The 17,276-nt window shown below is 50.0% G+C and overlaps 1 protein-coding gene and 1 long non-coding RNA gene across 4 annotated transcripts in view; one reads left to right on the forward strand and one right to left on the reverse strand.

The window, feature by feature from the left end:
• Positions 1-17,276, reverse strand: part of LOC140426041 (uncharacterized) — a 79,429-nt gene that overhangs the window by 15,897 nt on the left and 46,256 nt on the right. The gene's annotated exons all lie outside the window — the stretch shown is intronic.
• LOC140426040 (di-N-acetylchitobiase-like) overlaps positions 1-17,276 on the forward strand; it is a 60,336-nt gene that overhangs the window by 437 nt on the left and 42,623 nt on the right. The window contains exons 1-3 of one of the 3 annotated variants that reach the window (XM_072510342.1): positions 1,430-1,772; positions 2,779-2,917; positions 7,343-7,551. In XM_072510342.1, the coding sequence (XP_072366443.1) occupies positions 1,581-1,772; positions 2,779-2,917; positions 7,343-7,551 (540 nt within the window). In that variant the 5' untranslated portion in view covers positions 1,430-1,580. Of the gene's footprint in view, positions 1-1,429; positions 1,773-2,778; positions 2,918-7,342; positions 7,552-17,276 lie in introns of those variants that run through there. The other 2 variants (XM_072510340.1, XM_072510341.1) reach the window with 2 other exon arrangements.

The following is a 17,276-nucleotide window of genomic DNA, read 5'->3' on the forward strand; positions in this document are numbered from 1 at the left end:
CCCCGGGATTGGCCTGGGTTCGGTTGGGGGAGAGTGTTAACCGGTCACCCTCCAGCCTGGGCTCCCGGAGAGATACAGACTGGAGAGGGGTCCTGAACACAACCCCAGGATCAGGGCCAGGCTGAGGGTGGGGGGGCAGGTGAAGCTAGTGCACAGACACAAGGAGCAGCTCAGACTGTTGTTCAAATACAAAGAGAATCGTATGATATATAATATATGTTAAAGTGTTAATCTTGGTGTAGTTACAGCCTGTGTAAAATAGGACATCTGTAATATTGAACAATGCACAGACAGATATTTGAACAAGTGCAGCACCAGTAAAATGTTTATTTTAAAATGTTTCTCTGATGTGTCGAATCTTAAATGATGTGTGATCTCACTCTGACAGACTGATACCAGGTTAAAGTTTACAGTTTTCACAGAATGTTGATTCCCCACAACACCAGTTAAAAATCCTGGAATCACATGGAATAAAATTGTGATCTGACCTCGGTCATTGTAAAACTGGGATCCTGCTCATGGCGAAACTGAATACAACTTAGCGAATATTTCAACAAGCATTGATATCAAATCACTATGTAGCTGTTGTGTATTTGATGAGGTCAGTATTTCCCTCACAGTAATGTTGTTCAGTGAGCAGTGTGTCAGCAACAGTATCTCCAGCAACAGAATCTGCAGACTGGATGTGTTCATCAACCCTTCCTGATGCCCTAGCCTGGGGACAATGAAAGTCATAGGAAATATAGATTTTTTTAACATGTTAGATTATAGGCAGCATGGTAGCACAAGTGGATAGCACTGTGGCTTCACAGCGGCAGGGTCCCAGGTTCCATTCCCCGCTGTGTCACTGTCTGTGCGGAGTCTGCGCCTTCTACCCATGTCTGTGTGGGTTTCCTCCGGGCTCCAATTTCCTCCCACAAATCCCAAAAGATGTGCTTGTTAGGTAATTTGGACATTCTGAATTCTCCCTCTGTGTAACCGAACAGGTGCCGGAATGTGGCGACTCGTTGCTTTTCTCAGTAACTTCATTGCAGTATTAATGAATGCCTACTTGTGACAATAAAGATTATTATTTATTATTTCATGTCCTTCCTCACTGTAGTGAAAATGAAAAAAAATGAAATGAAAATCGCTTATTGTCACAGGTGGGCATCAAATGAAGTTACTGTGAAAAGCCCCTAGTCGCCACATTCTGGCGCCTGTTCGGGAAGGCTGGTACGGGAATTAAACCGTGCTGCTGGCCTGCCTTGGTCTGCTTTCAAAGCCACCGATTTAGCCCTGTGCTAAACCAGCCCCTGGTAATAAAGACTTGGGACAAGGAGAGCGACGTTCAACAATGAAAGTCAGCAAAGACAGGAAATACTGTAGAGCTTAACGGATAATGTTACTCAAGAGGAGTGATGGGGAGAACTTCAATAGTTACATTTAACAGCATGAAGCTTGCGTCAACATTTCCCTGTTATCACACAAAGCAAGATAGAGATAGAGAGACCCAGGAGGTGGCATCATCATTCACATGAGGCTCAGTATAAAGAAAGGATCTCGCTGCGACTGATAGATCTTCATCTCCGGCGGAGAGGATGCGCTGGAGTCTGGCATTGGCGCAGGTTGTGGCGGAGAGGATGCGCTGGAGTCTGGCATTGGCACAGGTTGTGGCGGTGCTGGTGATGTGGATCGGCGGAGCCTCCGGGGTTTTCCCCATTAATGTGTGTCCGTGTTCAAAACGGAGTCTGTGCCAGCCGTTACCCGCAAAACTTCAGTTCCAAGTGCAGGTGGGTGTGTCAGAGCATTAAATTCCCTCGGGAAAAGAGTTCATTGATTTGAAGTTGTTTTTTTGAAGTGTATTGGGCAGCAGCACTTGGAATGGAGCATTGGGCTGTGAACTGGTGACTTTCATCATGTGGTTCAGCTCCTTTTACCCACACTGTTGTGGAAGTTCTGACAGATTGCCCTCTTTAGGATGTTCTTTCTCCCCCCCGGGACTGGCCTGGGTTCGGTTGGGGGAGAGCGTTAACCGGTCACCCTCCAGCCTGGGCTCCCGGGGAGATACAGGCTGGAGAGGGGTCCTGAACACAACCCCAGGATCAGGACCAGGCTCAGGGTGGGGGGGCAGGTGAAGCTAGTGCACAGACACAAGGAGCAGCTCAGACTGTTGTTCAAATACAAAGAGAATCGTATGATATGTAATATATGTTAAAGTGTTAATCTTGGTGTAGTTACAGCCTGTGTAAAATAGGACATCTGTAATATTGAACAATGCACAGATATTTGAACAAGGGCAGCACTAGTAAAATGTTTATTTTAAAATGTTTCTCTGATGTGTAGAAACTTAAATGATGTGGGATCTCACTCTGACAGACTGATACCAGGTTAAAGTTTACAGTTTTCACAGAATGTTGATTCCCCACAACACCAGTTAAAAATCCTGGAATCACATGGAATAAAATTGTGATCTGACCTCAGTCATTGTAAAACTGGGATCCTGCTCATGGCGAAACTGAATACAACTTAGCGAATATTTCAACAAGCATTGATATCAAATCACTCTGTAGCTGTTGTGTATTTGATGAGGTCAGTATTTCCCTCACAGTACTGTTGTTCAGTGAGCAGTGTGTCAGCAACAGTATCTCCAGCAACAGAACCTGCAGACTGGATGTGTTCATTAACCCTTCCTGATGCCCTAGCCTGGAGACAATTACAGTCATAGGAAATACAGATATCTTAACATGTTTGATTATGTCCCTCCTCACTGTAGTGACTGCTTTATATTTTTCCCAGGTCCTTGTTTTTGATCACGGAGGAACGGATTATCAACATTATGATTGGTCTAAGATCACAGCAGTTGTACTTGGTGACAGATTTAGCAAAGAGATTTTGTGTGCTGCCCATGAACATAATGCTCGAGTTATCATGAGAGGTAACACATTTTAGCAAAGCACAAACAGGTGTCTTTCTATTTTCTGATGCATTATTGAAGAGTCAGAGAAAGGGGCGGGATTCTCCGTTGTCCGAAGCCAAACCTGTATTCGGCGATCGGACGGAGAATCCTCATTATTGATCGAATCGGTGTCGGCATTGTTTCTCGGATGTTCCACCCCCTCCAAATTGGCATCATCAAGGCGTGCGCCGTTGGCTGTTGCGATGGCATCATCACATCGCTTTGAGGCCCTCCCCCGATGCTCTGCCCCCGATGGGTAGAGTTCCCGACTGCATGGGTCGCGTGTTGCTGGCAGGAGGGCTGGAGGAACTGGTGGGTGGTGTCCAGGGGGTGGCGAGGCGGTGTCCAGGGGGGCATGTGGCTGGCGCCATGTTGTATGGCGCAACCGCTGCAGGTTGTCGCCGTGCGCATGCGCGACCACAGACTCGGCATTTCTCCAGCCACTTTTGTCGGAAATGCCTGGTGTGTTACGAGGAGCGGCTGCTGGCCCCTCACCGGGTGGAGCATCGGTGCGGGGGCACCGCCGACGTTTTCATTATAAAATTAGACACTTCCCCCGGACATAGGCTCAAAATCGGAGAATCCAGCCCATGAAGTTTCCTGGTTCAGGCTGAAGTGGTGACAAATCACTGGCATGGACAGGCTGGGCCGAATGGCCTTTTATTGTGCTGTATCATTTATGTAATTGTAGGTTACTGGTATTCTTGATGTCAGAATGTTGAAATTCCCCTGAGCCCTTTTATCTGCCATTGTGCAATATTCAACATTCCATCTTTGATAAAGCATATATCTTGATAGAATCATAGAATTTACAGTACAGAAGGTAGCCATTCGGCCCATCGAGTCTGCACTGGCCCTAGGAAAGAGCACCCTACTTAAGCTCACACCTCCACCCTATCCCCGTAGCCCAGTAACCCCACCTAACATTTTGGACACGAAGTTTAGCATGGCCAATCCACCTAACCTGCACATCCTTGGACTGTGGGAGGAAACCGGAGCACACGGAAACCCACGCAGACAGAGGGAGAGGGAGAGCATTCAAACCCTTCACAGACAGTCACCGGAAGCCGGAATTGAACCAGGGTCCCTGGAACTGTGAGGCAGCAGTGCTAACCACTGTGCTAAATGCCGCTCATTTACACCCGGCACTTGTCCTAATATTCCTTCCTGCTGGTCAAGTTTTGCACACTTTGATGACAATCTTTTCCATTCATCAATCTCAATGCTGCCCCTGTGAAGAGGCATTTTATTGTGTTAAAGGCACTATGTAAATGCAAGCCAATAGACAATAGAATAGAACATTACAGCGCAGTACAGGCCCTTTGGCCCTCGATGTTGCGCCGCCCTGTGAAACCACTCTAAAGTCCATCTACACTATTCCATTATCGTCCATATGTCTATCCAATGACCATTTAAATTCCCTTAATGTTTGCGAGTCCACTACTGTTGCAGGCAGGGCATTCCACGCCCTTACTACTCTCTGAGTAAAGAGCTTACCTCTGACATCTGTCCTATATCTATCTCCCTTCAATTTAAAGCTATGACCCCTCGCGCTAGCCATCACCATCCAAGGAAAAAGGCTCTCACTGTCCACCCTATCTAATCCTCTGATCATCTTGTATGCCTCAATTAAGTCACCTCTTTTCCTTCTTCTCTCTAACGAAAACAGCCTCAAGTCCCTCAGCCTTTCCTCATAAGATTGTCCCTCCATACCAGGCAACATCCTGGTAAATCTCCTCTGCACCCTTTTCAATGCTTCCACATCGTTCCTATAATGCGCCGACCAGAACTGCACGCAATACTCCAAATGCGGCCGCACCAGAGTTTTGTACAGCTGCAACATGACCTCAAGGCTCCGAAACTCAATCCCTCTCCCAATAAAAGCTAACACACACAAAAGCTTAACAACCCCCTCAACCTGATGGCAACTTTCAGGGATCTATGCACATGAACACCGAGATCTCTCTGCTCATCCGCACTACCAAGAATCTTACCATTAGCCCAGTACTGTTACGCCTGCCAAAATGAATCACCGGTGTATTTACTGATGTTCTTCGCATTTATAATGGGATCAGTCTCTGTAAACTCGTTTATAGAATCCCTGCAGTGCAGAAGGAGGTCATTTGACCCATCGAGTCTGCACCGACTCTCAGAAAGAGCACCCTAACTGAGCCCACTCCCCCACAATCCCAAATACCCTTGTGGACACTAAGGTGCAATTTTAGCATGGCCAGCGCACCTAACCTGCACATCTTTGGACTGTGGGAGGAAACCAGAGCTCCCGGAGGAAACCCACGCAGACACAGGTAGAATGTACAAACTCCAGAGTCACCCAAGGTTGGAATCGAACCTGAGTCCCTGGCGCTGTGAGACAGCAGTGCTAACCATTGTGCCCCGGTGCCGCCCCGAGTAATGCAGAGTATGAGGAACTCCCCACCAGTGCTGGCACTGTTTACATCTGTTCTGCAGCTTCCATTTCAATTGTTATTTCATTTTCAAATGATATCACATCAAATTTAATCAGTCAAGTTTTTAATAAGTAGATGGATTTGTAATCTCTCAACATGTATAATAATGTGCTTTTAAAAAAATTATTTCTGACAAAATGAACTGTTTCACACTTTCCTACATTATACTTCATTTTCCAGGTCTTTGCCCACTCACTTAATCTATCTCGATCACTTTGTAGCCTCTTTGTGTCATCTTCACATCTAATTATCACATCTTAACATCTAACTATGTGCCATCAGCAAGTTTAGCCTTGATATCTTCAAGGTCTCCATCCATGTCATTTATCTAAATTGAAAAGGTTGAGGCCACAGCACTGATCCCTGTGGCATATCACTCATTTCATCTTGCTGATCAGAAAAAGATGCTTTTATACCTAGCCTCTGTTTCCTTTCAGCTAGAAGGCTTACAACACCAGGGTAAAGTCCAAATTCAAAGATTTGTCTATATATATGTTTCTGGAACATACATCTTCATTCACCTGAGGAAGGAGCAGTGCTCTGAAAGCTAGTGTTTGAAGCAAACCTGTTGGACTTTAACCTGGTATTGTAAGACTTCTTACTGTGCCAACCCCAGTCCAACGCCGGCAACTCCACATCCTTTCAGCTAGGCAGCCTTCAATCCATGTCCATATGTTAGCCACCCCCCCCCCCCCCCCCACACACACACACACCATGTGCTTTTAGTTTTCGCAACAACCTTTGATGTGGCACCTTATCCAATGCCTTCTGAAAACCTAAGTACAGTACATCCATCGGTTCCCCTTTATCCACAGCACATGCTTCTTCTTCAGTTATTTGGTTAAACATGATTTCCGTTTCAGAAAGCACTATTGACTCTGTCTGACTACCCGGAATTTTACAAACCTCCCAGCTATAACGTCTTTTATAGTGACTTATAACATATGTCAGACGTTAAGCTAACTGTCCGTAGATTCCTGCTTTCTGCCTCCTTTCATCGGGACCTTGGTGGGCAGGGATTAGTGATCACACCTCCCTCAGAAACAAGAGTGCTTACACTTCAGAAATAATTAATATGCCACAAAGGGTTCAAGGACATCCTGAGGATATGAAGTTCACAATGTAAATGCAAGTTCTACCTAAATCTCCATGTCCTACTGGAGGTTGGCAGTTGCGTTCTCTCAAATACTCTGGGACACCATGGGCGCGATTCTCCGCCCCCCCCCCCCCCCGCCCCCTGCAGGGTCGGAGAATCCCCGGGGGCCCCGCCACCGACTGCCGCATTCTCCGATGATGTTTTTTGGGCGGGGCTGAGATTCATGGCACGCCGGTCGGGGGCCGTTGGCAGGGGCCCCCCCGGCAATTCTCCAGGCCCCAATAGACCGAGCGCCCGTCCGTTTTTGGCCAGTTCCATCGACGTGGATTCCACATGGTCCCACATGGTGGGACCTGGCAGGTAAGACGGTGGGGGCGGTCCTCGGGGGGGACGCGAGGGGGGGTGGGGGGTGCCCCACGGTGGCCTGGCCAGCGATCGGGGCCCACTGATCTGCGGGCGGGCCTGCCCCTGTAGGGCTCCACCATGGCCGGCACGTAGAAGAGAAACCCCCCCGCATGCATCAAAATATGTTGGTCGGTCTGCGCATGCACGGAACCACGCCGGGGGTTCTGCGCATGCGCGAGATCACGCCGACCCTTCGGCGCATGCGCGAACTCGCGCAGTCCCTTCAGCGCTTGCAGGAACAGCGCCAACCCCTCCGCCATCCACCCAGCCCCCGAATGTGCAGAGAATTCCGCACTTTCAGGGGCTGTTGACGCCGGAGTGGTTGTCACGGGTTCTCCCGCCGGCCTGGGGACTTTATCCCCCAGAAGGGAGAATACCGCTGCATGTGTAACTGATGCAGAAGATGTGAGCTGTTGTTTCTTCACCGTTTATCAGGAACAACAATGCCTCAAGGTTTCGTGAATCATCATCGTAGACAAATATGGATCAATCGTAACTTGGGTTTTGTCAAAACATTGCATATGGACGGCATCTATTTGGAAATGCGGGACATTATTAAATCTGGAACTATGGACCAAGAGTCACTTACACTGCTGATAAATGAAACCGCAAAAGCCTTCCACAGTGAAATAGGTGGATCGCAGGTAAAAATCTTTTTATATTTTAAAAAATGGGAACAAAGCTTACTGTAATTCATTAAAAAAATGTCTGGACATATTTCTGGATCAATAAATTGAAATGCTGTTCGTGCACCTTCTGGGGGAGGTGTTGATATTGTGGTAATACCACCAGACGAGTAATCCAGGGGGCCAGGCTAATGTTCTGGAACATTTTGAATCCCACCAAGACCATGATTGCAATTTTATTCAGTTAATAAATAACAGTGATTGACTCTGAACAGCATCTGAAATAGCTCAGCAAGCCACTCAACTGTATCATAACAAAGTCCAGACCAATGAATGGAACCAGACTAGCTTTGACCTAGGCACTGGAAACAACATTGGCAAATCCAGTCCTTTTGAGCGCAGTAGCACAGTGGTTAGCACAGTTGCTTCACAGATCCTGGGTCCCAGGTTCAATTCCCGGCTTGGGTCACTGTCTGTGCGAAGTCTGCACGTTCTTGCCGTGTCGGCGTGGGTTTCCTCCGAGTGCTCCGGTTTCCTCCCACAGTCCAAAGATGTGCAGGTTAGGGGACTGGCCATGATAAATTGCCCTTAGTGTCCAAAAAAGGTTAGGTTGGGTTCCGGGATAGGGCGGAAGTGTGGGCTTAAGTGGGGTGCTCTTTCCAGGAGCCGGTTGATATGCCTTCAATAAGCACACAACGAGTGATGAATGTAACTGAGGCTTTCATACACTCAACAGCAAGCCTCCTGCCTCTGGACCCGAACTGGGTCGGAGGAGGAGACTTGCCACCTTTATAGGAGGAGCCACAGGCGGAGCCAGCCTGGAGAAGCCCAGGCATGTTCAATACAAACCAATGCAATACAATGCAATACCGTGGTTTACCACATTCACCCCCTGTTTAAAAAAAGAGTCCGGCGGGGGTGAAGTGGTCTTAAAGATCAAGTCTATCGGGGGGCCATGACCTTCTGCCGTGATCGCCTCAGTCCTGGCTGTGGTGTGGGCACCGGTGTCGAGACCTGCACGTCCGGGAATGTGTTGTCTTCTTCTTCACCCAGATGTTGAGTCGGCGAAGTGGGGGGCGGTGTATGGGCGAGGGTGGTGATGCTTGTCGCCGGTGGGCCTGCAGGTGCCAGTTCGTGAGGTAGGTGGACAGGGGTGGGGGAAGATAGTGTAGGGTCAGGGGTGGTGGTGATGGTCGCTGGGGAACATGCAGGTGCCAAATCCCGAAGGGAGACTGTGTCCTGCCGCCCGTCCTGGCAGACATACGTTCATGAGGAGTCCCGTTGGTGGCTGTACACAGGAGCGACCAGATGGAGTGGAGCGTGTCAGAGAGATCCTCCTGCCAGCAGGAGACTTGGAGACTTCTAGACGGTAGGGCCAGAAGGACGGCCTTCCAGACCGTCACATTCTCCCTCTCCACCTATCCGTTTCTCCGGGGGTTTTAGCTGGTCTCCTGCTGGAAGCAATGCCCTTGCTGAGCAGGAACTGGCGCAACTCGTCGCTCATAAAGGAGAAGCCCCGATCACTGTGGATGTAGGCGGGGAACCCGAACAGGGTGAAAAGACTGTGCAGGGCCTTGATGACGGAGGCAGAGGTCATGTCGGGGCACGTGGAAGGCGAAGGCGAATCTTGAGTACTTGTCAACGATGTTGAGGAAGTACACGTTATGGTCAGTGGAGGGGAGGGGCCCTTTGAAGTCGATGCTGAGGCGCTCAAAGGGGCGGGAGGCCTTTACCAAGTGTGCTCTGTCTGGCCGATAGAAGTGCTTGCACTCCGCGCAGACCTGGCAGTCCCTGGTCACGGTCCTGACCTCCTCGATGGAGTAGGGCAGGTTGCGAGCCTTGTTGAAGTGAAAAAAACGGGTGACCCCCGGGTGACAAAGGTCATTGTGGAGGGCCTGAAGTCGGTCTACTTGTGCGCTGGCACACGTACCGCGGGATAGGGCATTTGGGGGCTCATTGAGCTTCCCCGGTTGATACAAGATATCATAGCTGTAGGTGGAGAGCTCGATCCTCCACTTCAGAATCTTGTCATTCTGAATGTTGCCCCGTTGTGTGTTATTGAACATGAAGGCAACCGACCGTTGGTCAATGGGGAGAGTGAATCGCCTGCCGGCCAGGTAATGCCTCCAATGTCGCACAGCTTCTACGATGGCTTTGGCTTCCTTTTCGACGGAGGAGTGTCGAATTTCGGAGGCATGGAGGATACGGGAGAAGAAAGACAACCTGCCCGCCTGGTTGAGGGTAGCGGCCAGAGCAAAGTCCGACGCATCGCTCTCCACTTGGAATGGGATGGACTCATCCACCGCGTGCATCGCGGCTTTGGCAATATCTGCCTTGATGCGATTGAACGCCAGTCGGGCCTCAGCCGTCAGGGGAAAAACGGTGGATTTGATAAGTGGGCAGGCCTTGTCCGCATAATTGGGGACCCACTGAGCATAGTACGAGAAGAACCCCAGGCATCTCTTCAGGGCTTTGTGGCAGTGGGGGAGGGGGAGTTCCATGAGGGGGCGCATGCGGTCGGGGTCGGGCCCTAGGACTCCGTGTTCCACAACGTAGCCAAGGGTGGCTTGGCGGGTTGTGCGGTAGACGCATTTTTCTTTATTATAGGTGAGATTCAGGAGTTTAGCGGTGTGGAGGAAGTGCCGGAGGTTTTCGTCGTGGTCCTGCTGGTCATGGCCACAGATGGTGACACTAAGTACGGGAAAGTGGCCCGCAGCCCATACTGGTCAACCATTCAGTCCATTTCTCTTTGGAAGACCGAGACCCCATTGGTGACGCTGAAGGTGACCCTGAGGAAGTGGTAGAGGCGGCCATCTGCCTCGAAGGCAGTGTATTGGTGGTCCTCCGGGCGGATAGGGAGCTGGTGGTACGCGGACTTCAAGTCAACTGTGGATAAGACTCGATACTGCGCAATCTGGTTGACCATGTCAGATATGCGAGGAAGGGGGTACACATCGAGGTGCGTGTACCGGTTGATGGTCTGACTGTGGCCGATGACCATCCGGTGCTTCTCCCCAGTCTTGACGACCACCACTTGGGCTCTCCAGGGGCTGGTACTAGCCTCAATAATTCCCTCTCGCAGGAGTCGCTGGACCTCCGACCTGATAAAGGCCCTGTCCCGGGCACTGTAGCGTCTGATCCTGGTAGCGACGGGCTTACAGTCCGAGGTGAGGTTTGCGAAGCGTGAGGGTGGGTCGACCTTAAGGGTCGCGAGGCTACAGACGGTGAGGGGGGGGGGCAGGGGTCCGCCGAACTTTAAGGTAAGGGTCTGGAGGTGTCACTGGAAGTCGAGCCCCAATAATAGGGCAGCGCAGAGATGGGGGAAGATGTAGAGCTTAAAGTTGCAACACAGTACCTTCGATTTCTACTGCGTGGGATCAGGAAGCCAGGGAGATTTTCTGAGTCACGGGTAGGACTGGGAGGGAGCAGCGCCTTACCGTATCTGGGTGCATGAAGCTGTCTGTGCTCCCGGAGTCGAAAAGGCAGGGCGTCTCGTGCCCGTTGATCCGGACAGTCATCGTAGACTTTGCGAACATAGAACATAGAAAATACAGCACAGAACAGGCCCTTCGGCCCACGATGTTGTGCCGAACCTTTGTCCTAGATTAATCATAGATTATCATTGAATCTACAGTGCAGAAGGAGGCCATTCGGCCCCCTGAGTCTGCACCAGCTCTTGGAAAGAGCACCCTACCCAAACTCAACACCTCCACCCAACACCAAGGGCAATTTGGACATTAAGGGCAATTTATCATTGGCCAATTCACCTAACCCGCACATCTTTGGACTGTGGGAGGAAACCGGAGCACCCGGAGGAAACCCACGCAGACACGGGGAGGACGTGCAGACTCCACACAGACAATGACCCAAGCCGAAATCGAACCTGGGACCATGGATCTGTGAAGCAATTGTGCTATCCACAATGCTACCGTGCTGCCCTTAAGAACAAATAAATCTACACTATATAATTTTCCCGTAATCCATGTACCTATCCAACAGCTGCTTGAAGGTCACTAATGTTTCTGACTCAACTACTTCCACAGGCAGTGCATTCCATGCCCCCACTACTCTCTGGGTAAAGAACCTACCTCTGATATCCCTCCTATATCTTCCACCTTTCACCTTAAATTTATGTCCCCTTGTAATGGTGTGTTCCACCTGGGGAAAAAGTCTCTGACTGTCTACTCTATCTATTCCCCTGATCATCTTATAAACCTCTATCAAGTCGCCCCTCATCCTTCTCCGCTCTAATGAGAAAAGGCCTAGCACCCTCAACCTTTCCTCGTAAGACCTACTCTCCATTCCAGGCAACATCCTGGTAAATCTTCTTTGCACCTTTTCCAGAGCTTCCACATCCTTCCTAAAATGAGGCGACCAGAACTGTACACAGTACTCCAAATGTGGCCTTACCAAAGTTTTGTACAGCTGCATCATCACCTCACGGCTCTTAAATTCAATCCCTCTGTTAATGAACGCGAGCACACCATAGGCCTTCTTCACAGCTCTATCCACTTGAGTGGCAACTTTCAAAGATGTATGAACATAGACCCCAAGGTCTCTCTGCTCCTCCACAATGCCAAGAACTCTACCGTTAACCCTGTATTCCGCATTCATATTTGTCCTTCCAAAATGGACAACCTCACACTTTTCAGGGTTAAACTCCATCTGCCACTTCTCAGCCCAGCTCTGCATCCTATCTATGTCTCTTTGCAGCCGACAACAGCCCTCCTTACTATCCACAACTCCACCAATCTTCGTATCGTCTGCAAATTTACTGACCCACCCTTCAACTCCCTCATCCAAGTCATTAATGAAAATCACAAACAGCAGAGGACCCAGAACTGATCCCTGCGGTACGCCACTGGTAACTGGGATCCAGGCTGAATATTTGCCATCCACCACCACTCTCTGACTTCTATCGGTTAGCCAGTTCGTTATCCAACTGGCCAAATTTCCCACTATCCCATGCCTCCTTACTTTGTGCAGAAGCCTACCATGGGGAACTTTATCAAATGCCTTACTAAAATCCATGTACACTACATCCACTGCTTTACCTTCATCCACATGCTTGGTCACCTCCTCAAAGAATTCAATAAGATTTGTAAGGCAAGACCTACCCCTCACAAATCCGTGCTGACTATCCCTAATCAAGCAGTGTCTTTCCAGATGCTCAGAAATCCTATCCTTCAGTACCCTTTCCATTACTTTGCCTACCACCGAAGTAAGACTAACTGGCCTGTAATTCCCAGGGTTATCCCTAGTTCCTTTTTTGAACAGGGGCACGACATTCGCCACTCTCCAATCCCCTGGTACCACCCCTGTTGACAGTGAGGACGAAAAGATAATTGCCAACGGCTCTGCAATTTCATCTCTTGCTTCCCATAGAATCCTTGGATATAACCCGTCAGGCCCGGGGGACTTGTCTATCCTCAAGTTTTTCAAAATGCCCAACACATCTTCCTTCCTAACAAGTATTTCCTCGAGCTTACCAATCTGTTTCACACTGTCCTCTCCAACAATATCGCCCCTCTCATTTGTAAATACAGAAGAAAAGTACTCGTTCAAGACCTCTCCTATCTCTTCAGACTCAATACACAATCTCCCGCTACTGTCCTTGATCGGACCTACCCTCGCTCTAGTCATTCTCATATTTCTCACATATGTGTAAAAGGCCTTGGGGTTTTCTTTGATCCTACCCGCCAAAGATTGTTCATGCCCTCTCTTAGCTCTCCTAATCCCTTTCTTCAGTTCCCTCCTGGCTATCTTGTATCCCTCCAATGCCCTGTCTGAACCTTGTTTCCTCAGCCTTACATAAGTCACCTTTTTCCTCTTAACAAGACATTCAACCTCTCTTGTCAACCATGGTTCCCTCACTCGACCATCTCTTCCCTGCCTGACAGGGACATACATATCAAGGACACGTAGCACCTGTTCCTTGAACAAGTTCCACATTTCACTTGTGTCCTTCCCTGCCAGCCTATGTTCCCAACTTATGCACTTCAATTCTTGTCTGACAACATCGTATTTACCCTTCCCCCAATTGTAAACCTTGCCCTGTTGCACGTACCTATCCCTCTCCATTACTAAAGTGAAAGTCACAGAATTGTGGTCACTATCTCCAAAATGCTCCCCCACTAACAAATCTATCACTTGCCCTGGTTCATTACCCAGTACTAAATCCAATATTGCCCCTCCTCTGGTTGGACAATCTACATACTGTGTTAGAAAAGCTTCCTGGACACACTGCACAAACACCACCCCATCCAAACTATTTGATCTAAAGAGTTTCCACTCAATATTTGGGAAGTTAAAGTCGCCCATGACTACGACCCTATGACTTCTGCACCTTTCCAAAATCTGTTTCCCAATCTGTTCCTCCACATCTCTGCTACTATTGGGGGGCCTATAGAAAACTCCTAACAAGGTGACTGCTCCTTTCCTATTTCTGACTTCAACCCATACTACCTCAATAGGGTGATACTCCTCGAACTGCCTTTCTGCAGCTGTTATACTATCTCTAATTAATAATGCCACCCCCCCACCTCTTTTACCACCCTCCCTAATCTTATTGAAACATCTATAACCAGGGACCTCCAACAACCATTTCTGCCCCTCTTCTATCCAAGTTTCCGTGATGGCCACCACATCGTAGTCCCAAGTACCGATCCATGCCTTAAGTTCACCCACCTTATTCCTGATGCTTCTTGCGAAGTGGTGCAGCCGGGACTGGTCAAGGGTGATGGTGGCGAGCTTCGGAAGGTGATGGGTAGGCCCGTCGGAGGTAGCGGCGGCCAGCATAAGGTCGGGTGAGCTGGGCTCCCGGGAGGCTCCGGAGTGGTCCCAAGTTGACGGCCCCCATGAGTCGCGCGTGGCGGGTGGCAGCAGCGATGGCGTCCAAGATGGCGCCCACAGGTCCCACGTGGTGGCCGAAATTGAAGATGGTGGTGAAGATGGCAGCGTCCACGGGTCGCACATGGCGGATGGCACGGCAGCTTGGGCAGCGCTGCTGGTCCTAGATGTTTTAGAGGGAGATCGGGCCTGGCAGGCTTTTGTAAAGTGGCCCTTCTTCCCACAGCCGTTGCAAGTTGCATTCCGTGCCGGGCAGCGTTGTCTGGGATGATTACTCTGGCCGCAAAAGTAGCACCTCGGGCCTCCGGTGTTGGCGGGCCGCTGTGTGGCACAGGCTTGCGTCACACCTGGGTCGGTTGATGGCAGCACCCATGAGGGTGCCGCGCGGTTGGAGGGGTAGGCCTCATGTTCTGGGAGGCCTCCTCCAGCGAGTTGGAGAGTTGCACTGTCTCTGGGAGGCCGAGTGTCCCCCCTTCTAGTAATCGCTGGCAGACATAGTTCGAGTTCATGCCCACGACTTAAGCATCCCTGATCAGCAGCTCCGTGTGCTGGGTAGCCGATATCGCCCGGCAATCGCAGTTCCGGCAGAATATACGCAAGGCACGCAGGAATTCTGCGAGTGATTCCCAGGGCGTTGCCGTCTCGTGGCGAGATGGTGCCTAGCATACACCTCGTTAATGGACTTCACGTATGTCCCTTCAGTAGCATTATTGTGTCCGCATACGAGGGGATGTCCCTGATGAGAAGAAAGACTCTTGGGCTCACCCGTGCATGGAAGATCTGCATCTTCTGGAGGTCTGTGAAGTCTTCGGTGAAGGATGCGAGGTACGCCTCGAAGCAGCTTAGCCAGTGTTCAAAGGTTTCTGTGGCGTCGGCTGCTTGTGGGTCCAGCTCCAGACGATCCGGCTTGAGTGATGAGTTCATCGTAAAGGTTAGTGTATTAAATTGATACACCATCAATAAGCACATGACGAGTGATGAATGTAACTGAGGCTTTAATACTCTAAACAGCAAGCCTCCTGCCTCTGGAGCCGAACTGGGTCGGAGGCGGAGACTTGCCACTTTTATACATAAGCCCGAGGGGAGGAGCCACAGGCGGAGCCAGCCTGGACAAGACCAGGCATGTACCATACAACACAATGCAACACAATGCAATCCGTGGTTTACCACACCGGTGCAGACTTGATGGGGCAAATGGCCTCCTTCTGCACTGTAAATTCTATGATTTTATGATTCTATGCCCCTCCAAGGTCCTACTTACTGAGATATGGGGGCTTGTGCCAAAATTGAGAGATCTGTCTCACAGATGGGTCACGCAACAACCATGGTCATGCTCACACAGTCATACCTCACAGACAATATCCTAGACACCACCATCAGCATCCCTGGGTTTGTCTTATTGCACCAGCAAGACATTCCTACCAGAGGTGGTGGCACAGTGGTATACCGTATACACTGTAGGGTTGCAGTTTCCCTGAACGCTTTCATCATTGACCCACTGGAGCCCTTGGACTTTCATGGGCGAAGTCAAACATGGGCAAGAAGTCTTCTTCTGATCACCATTTGATACGTGTTCCCGTCTGCTCCCGTCATAACTCATCGATGATTCAGTGGTCCACGATATTGAATACTACTTGGAGGAAGCACTGAAGATGGTGAAGGCTCAGAATGTACTCTGGATTGAGGGACTTCAAAGTCCACGACTGTTACGATCCCAGTTGGTGTTACTATTTGATGGGAAGACCCAAGAATGGAACCATGGCTCCAAAGATCATGGGCGGGATTCTCCGTTCTGAATCCAGAATCGGGAAATGCGATTGGGCGGAGAATCGGTTTGACAGCCAAATCGTGGCAGGCGCCGGTTTCACGCCAAATCGCAATTCTTCGGTGCCTCGACAAGGACATCAATGTGCTCCACTCCACATGTGCAGTGAACACCTTGGGCATATAATTCGCGGGCGTTGCCCGGTATTCTCGGGGGGCCCCTGCAATTCTCCACAGGGGCGAATTCCCGACGGCGCAGTTCACTTGTGCTTTTAAACATTGTGAAACAGGCACCGTGGCTGCTGAGGGAGAGCGAGCGGGTATGGAAAGTGTCCAACGTCACCATAGTTTTCTGGTAGTCGTGCCACTGGCCGGGGGGACTTCTGCCAGGGCCAGGGGGAGTAGCGGGGGTGGCCAGGAGGTGGGCTGTGGGGTCAGGGTGGACGGGCATGGAACACCATTGCCACGGCCTGCAAGGCAGCCATGCAGCAGTGCACGCCACTGACTGCCCTCTGTGAACTTAGGGCCACAGGTTGTATGGGTGTCCCTCCAGGGCACTCCCATAGGTGCCCTCTGACCCCAGCCGATCCATCAGCAGGATGGGCGTGCTCGAGCACAACCAGTGCCATCTTGTTGGCTGGGATGAGTGTGCGTGGGGGTTGTAATGTATATATACAGCTGCAACTTGTCATCTTCCCGAGCGTCAATCACAGACCCGGCGAATCCCGCACCATTTCTCATTGGAATCGATTTGTGTTCCACGTGGTGCCGGTGCCAGCCCCTCAGTGGTCCCTGAATCGGTCCAGGGGCAGCGCCAGTTTTGCTGTTGTGAAAGTCCACGAATCCTGCTCCGGCATCAACACGTAATGTCAGAAACGGAAAATCCTGCAGGTGAGGTGGACCTTTTTTTTTCGAAAACTTGGAGGAGAGTCACAGGATTACGAATTAGCTTTTAATAACACATTTATTAAACATGAAAAGTTTGATTATAATACAATATCCCCGTACCCTCCTTTTAGCTTCAAACTTTGTAGTTTTCAAAAAAATAACACCCCATTCTGAACCAAATGGCCCATGCCACTCAACCAATCTTCTGTGGATTTATTTCACAATTTTCCCAGGTGATTGTC

Source organism: Scyliorhinus torazame, chromosome 7 (genome assembly GCF_047496885.1).
Source record: "Scyliorhinus torazame isolate Kashiwa2021f chromosome 7, sScyTor2.1, whole genome shotgun sequence".
NCBI classification, from domain to species: Eukaryota; Metazoa; Chordata; class Chondrichthyes; order Carcharhiniformes; family Scyliorhinidae; genus Scyliorhinus; species Scyliorhinus torazame.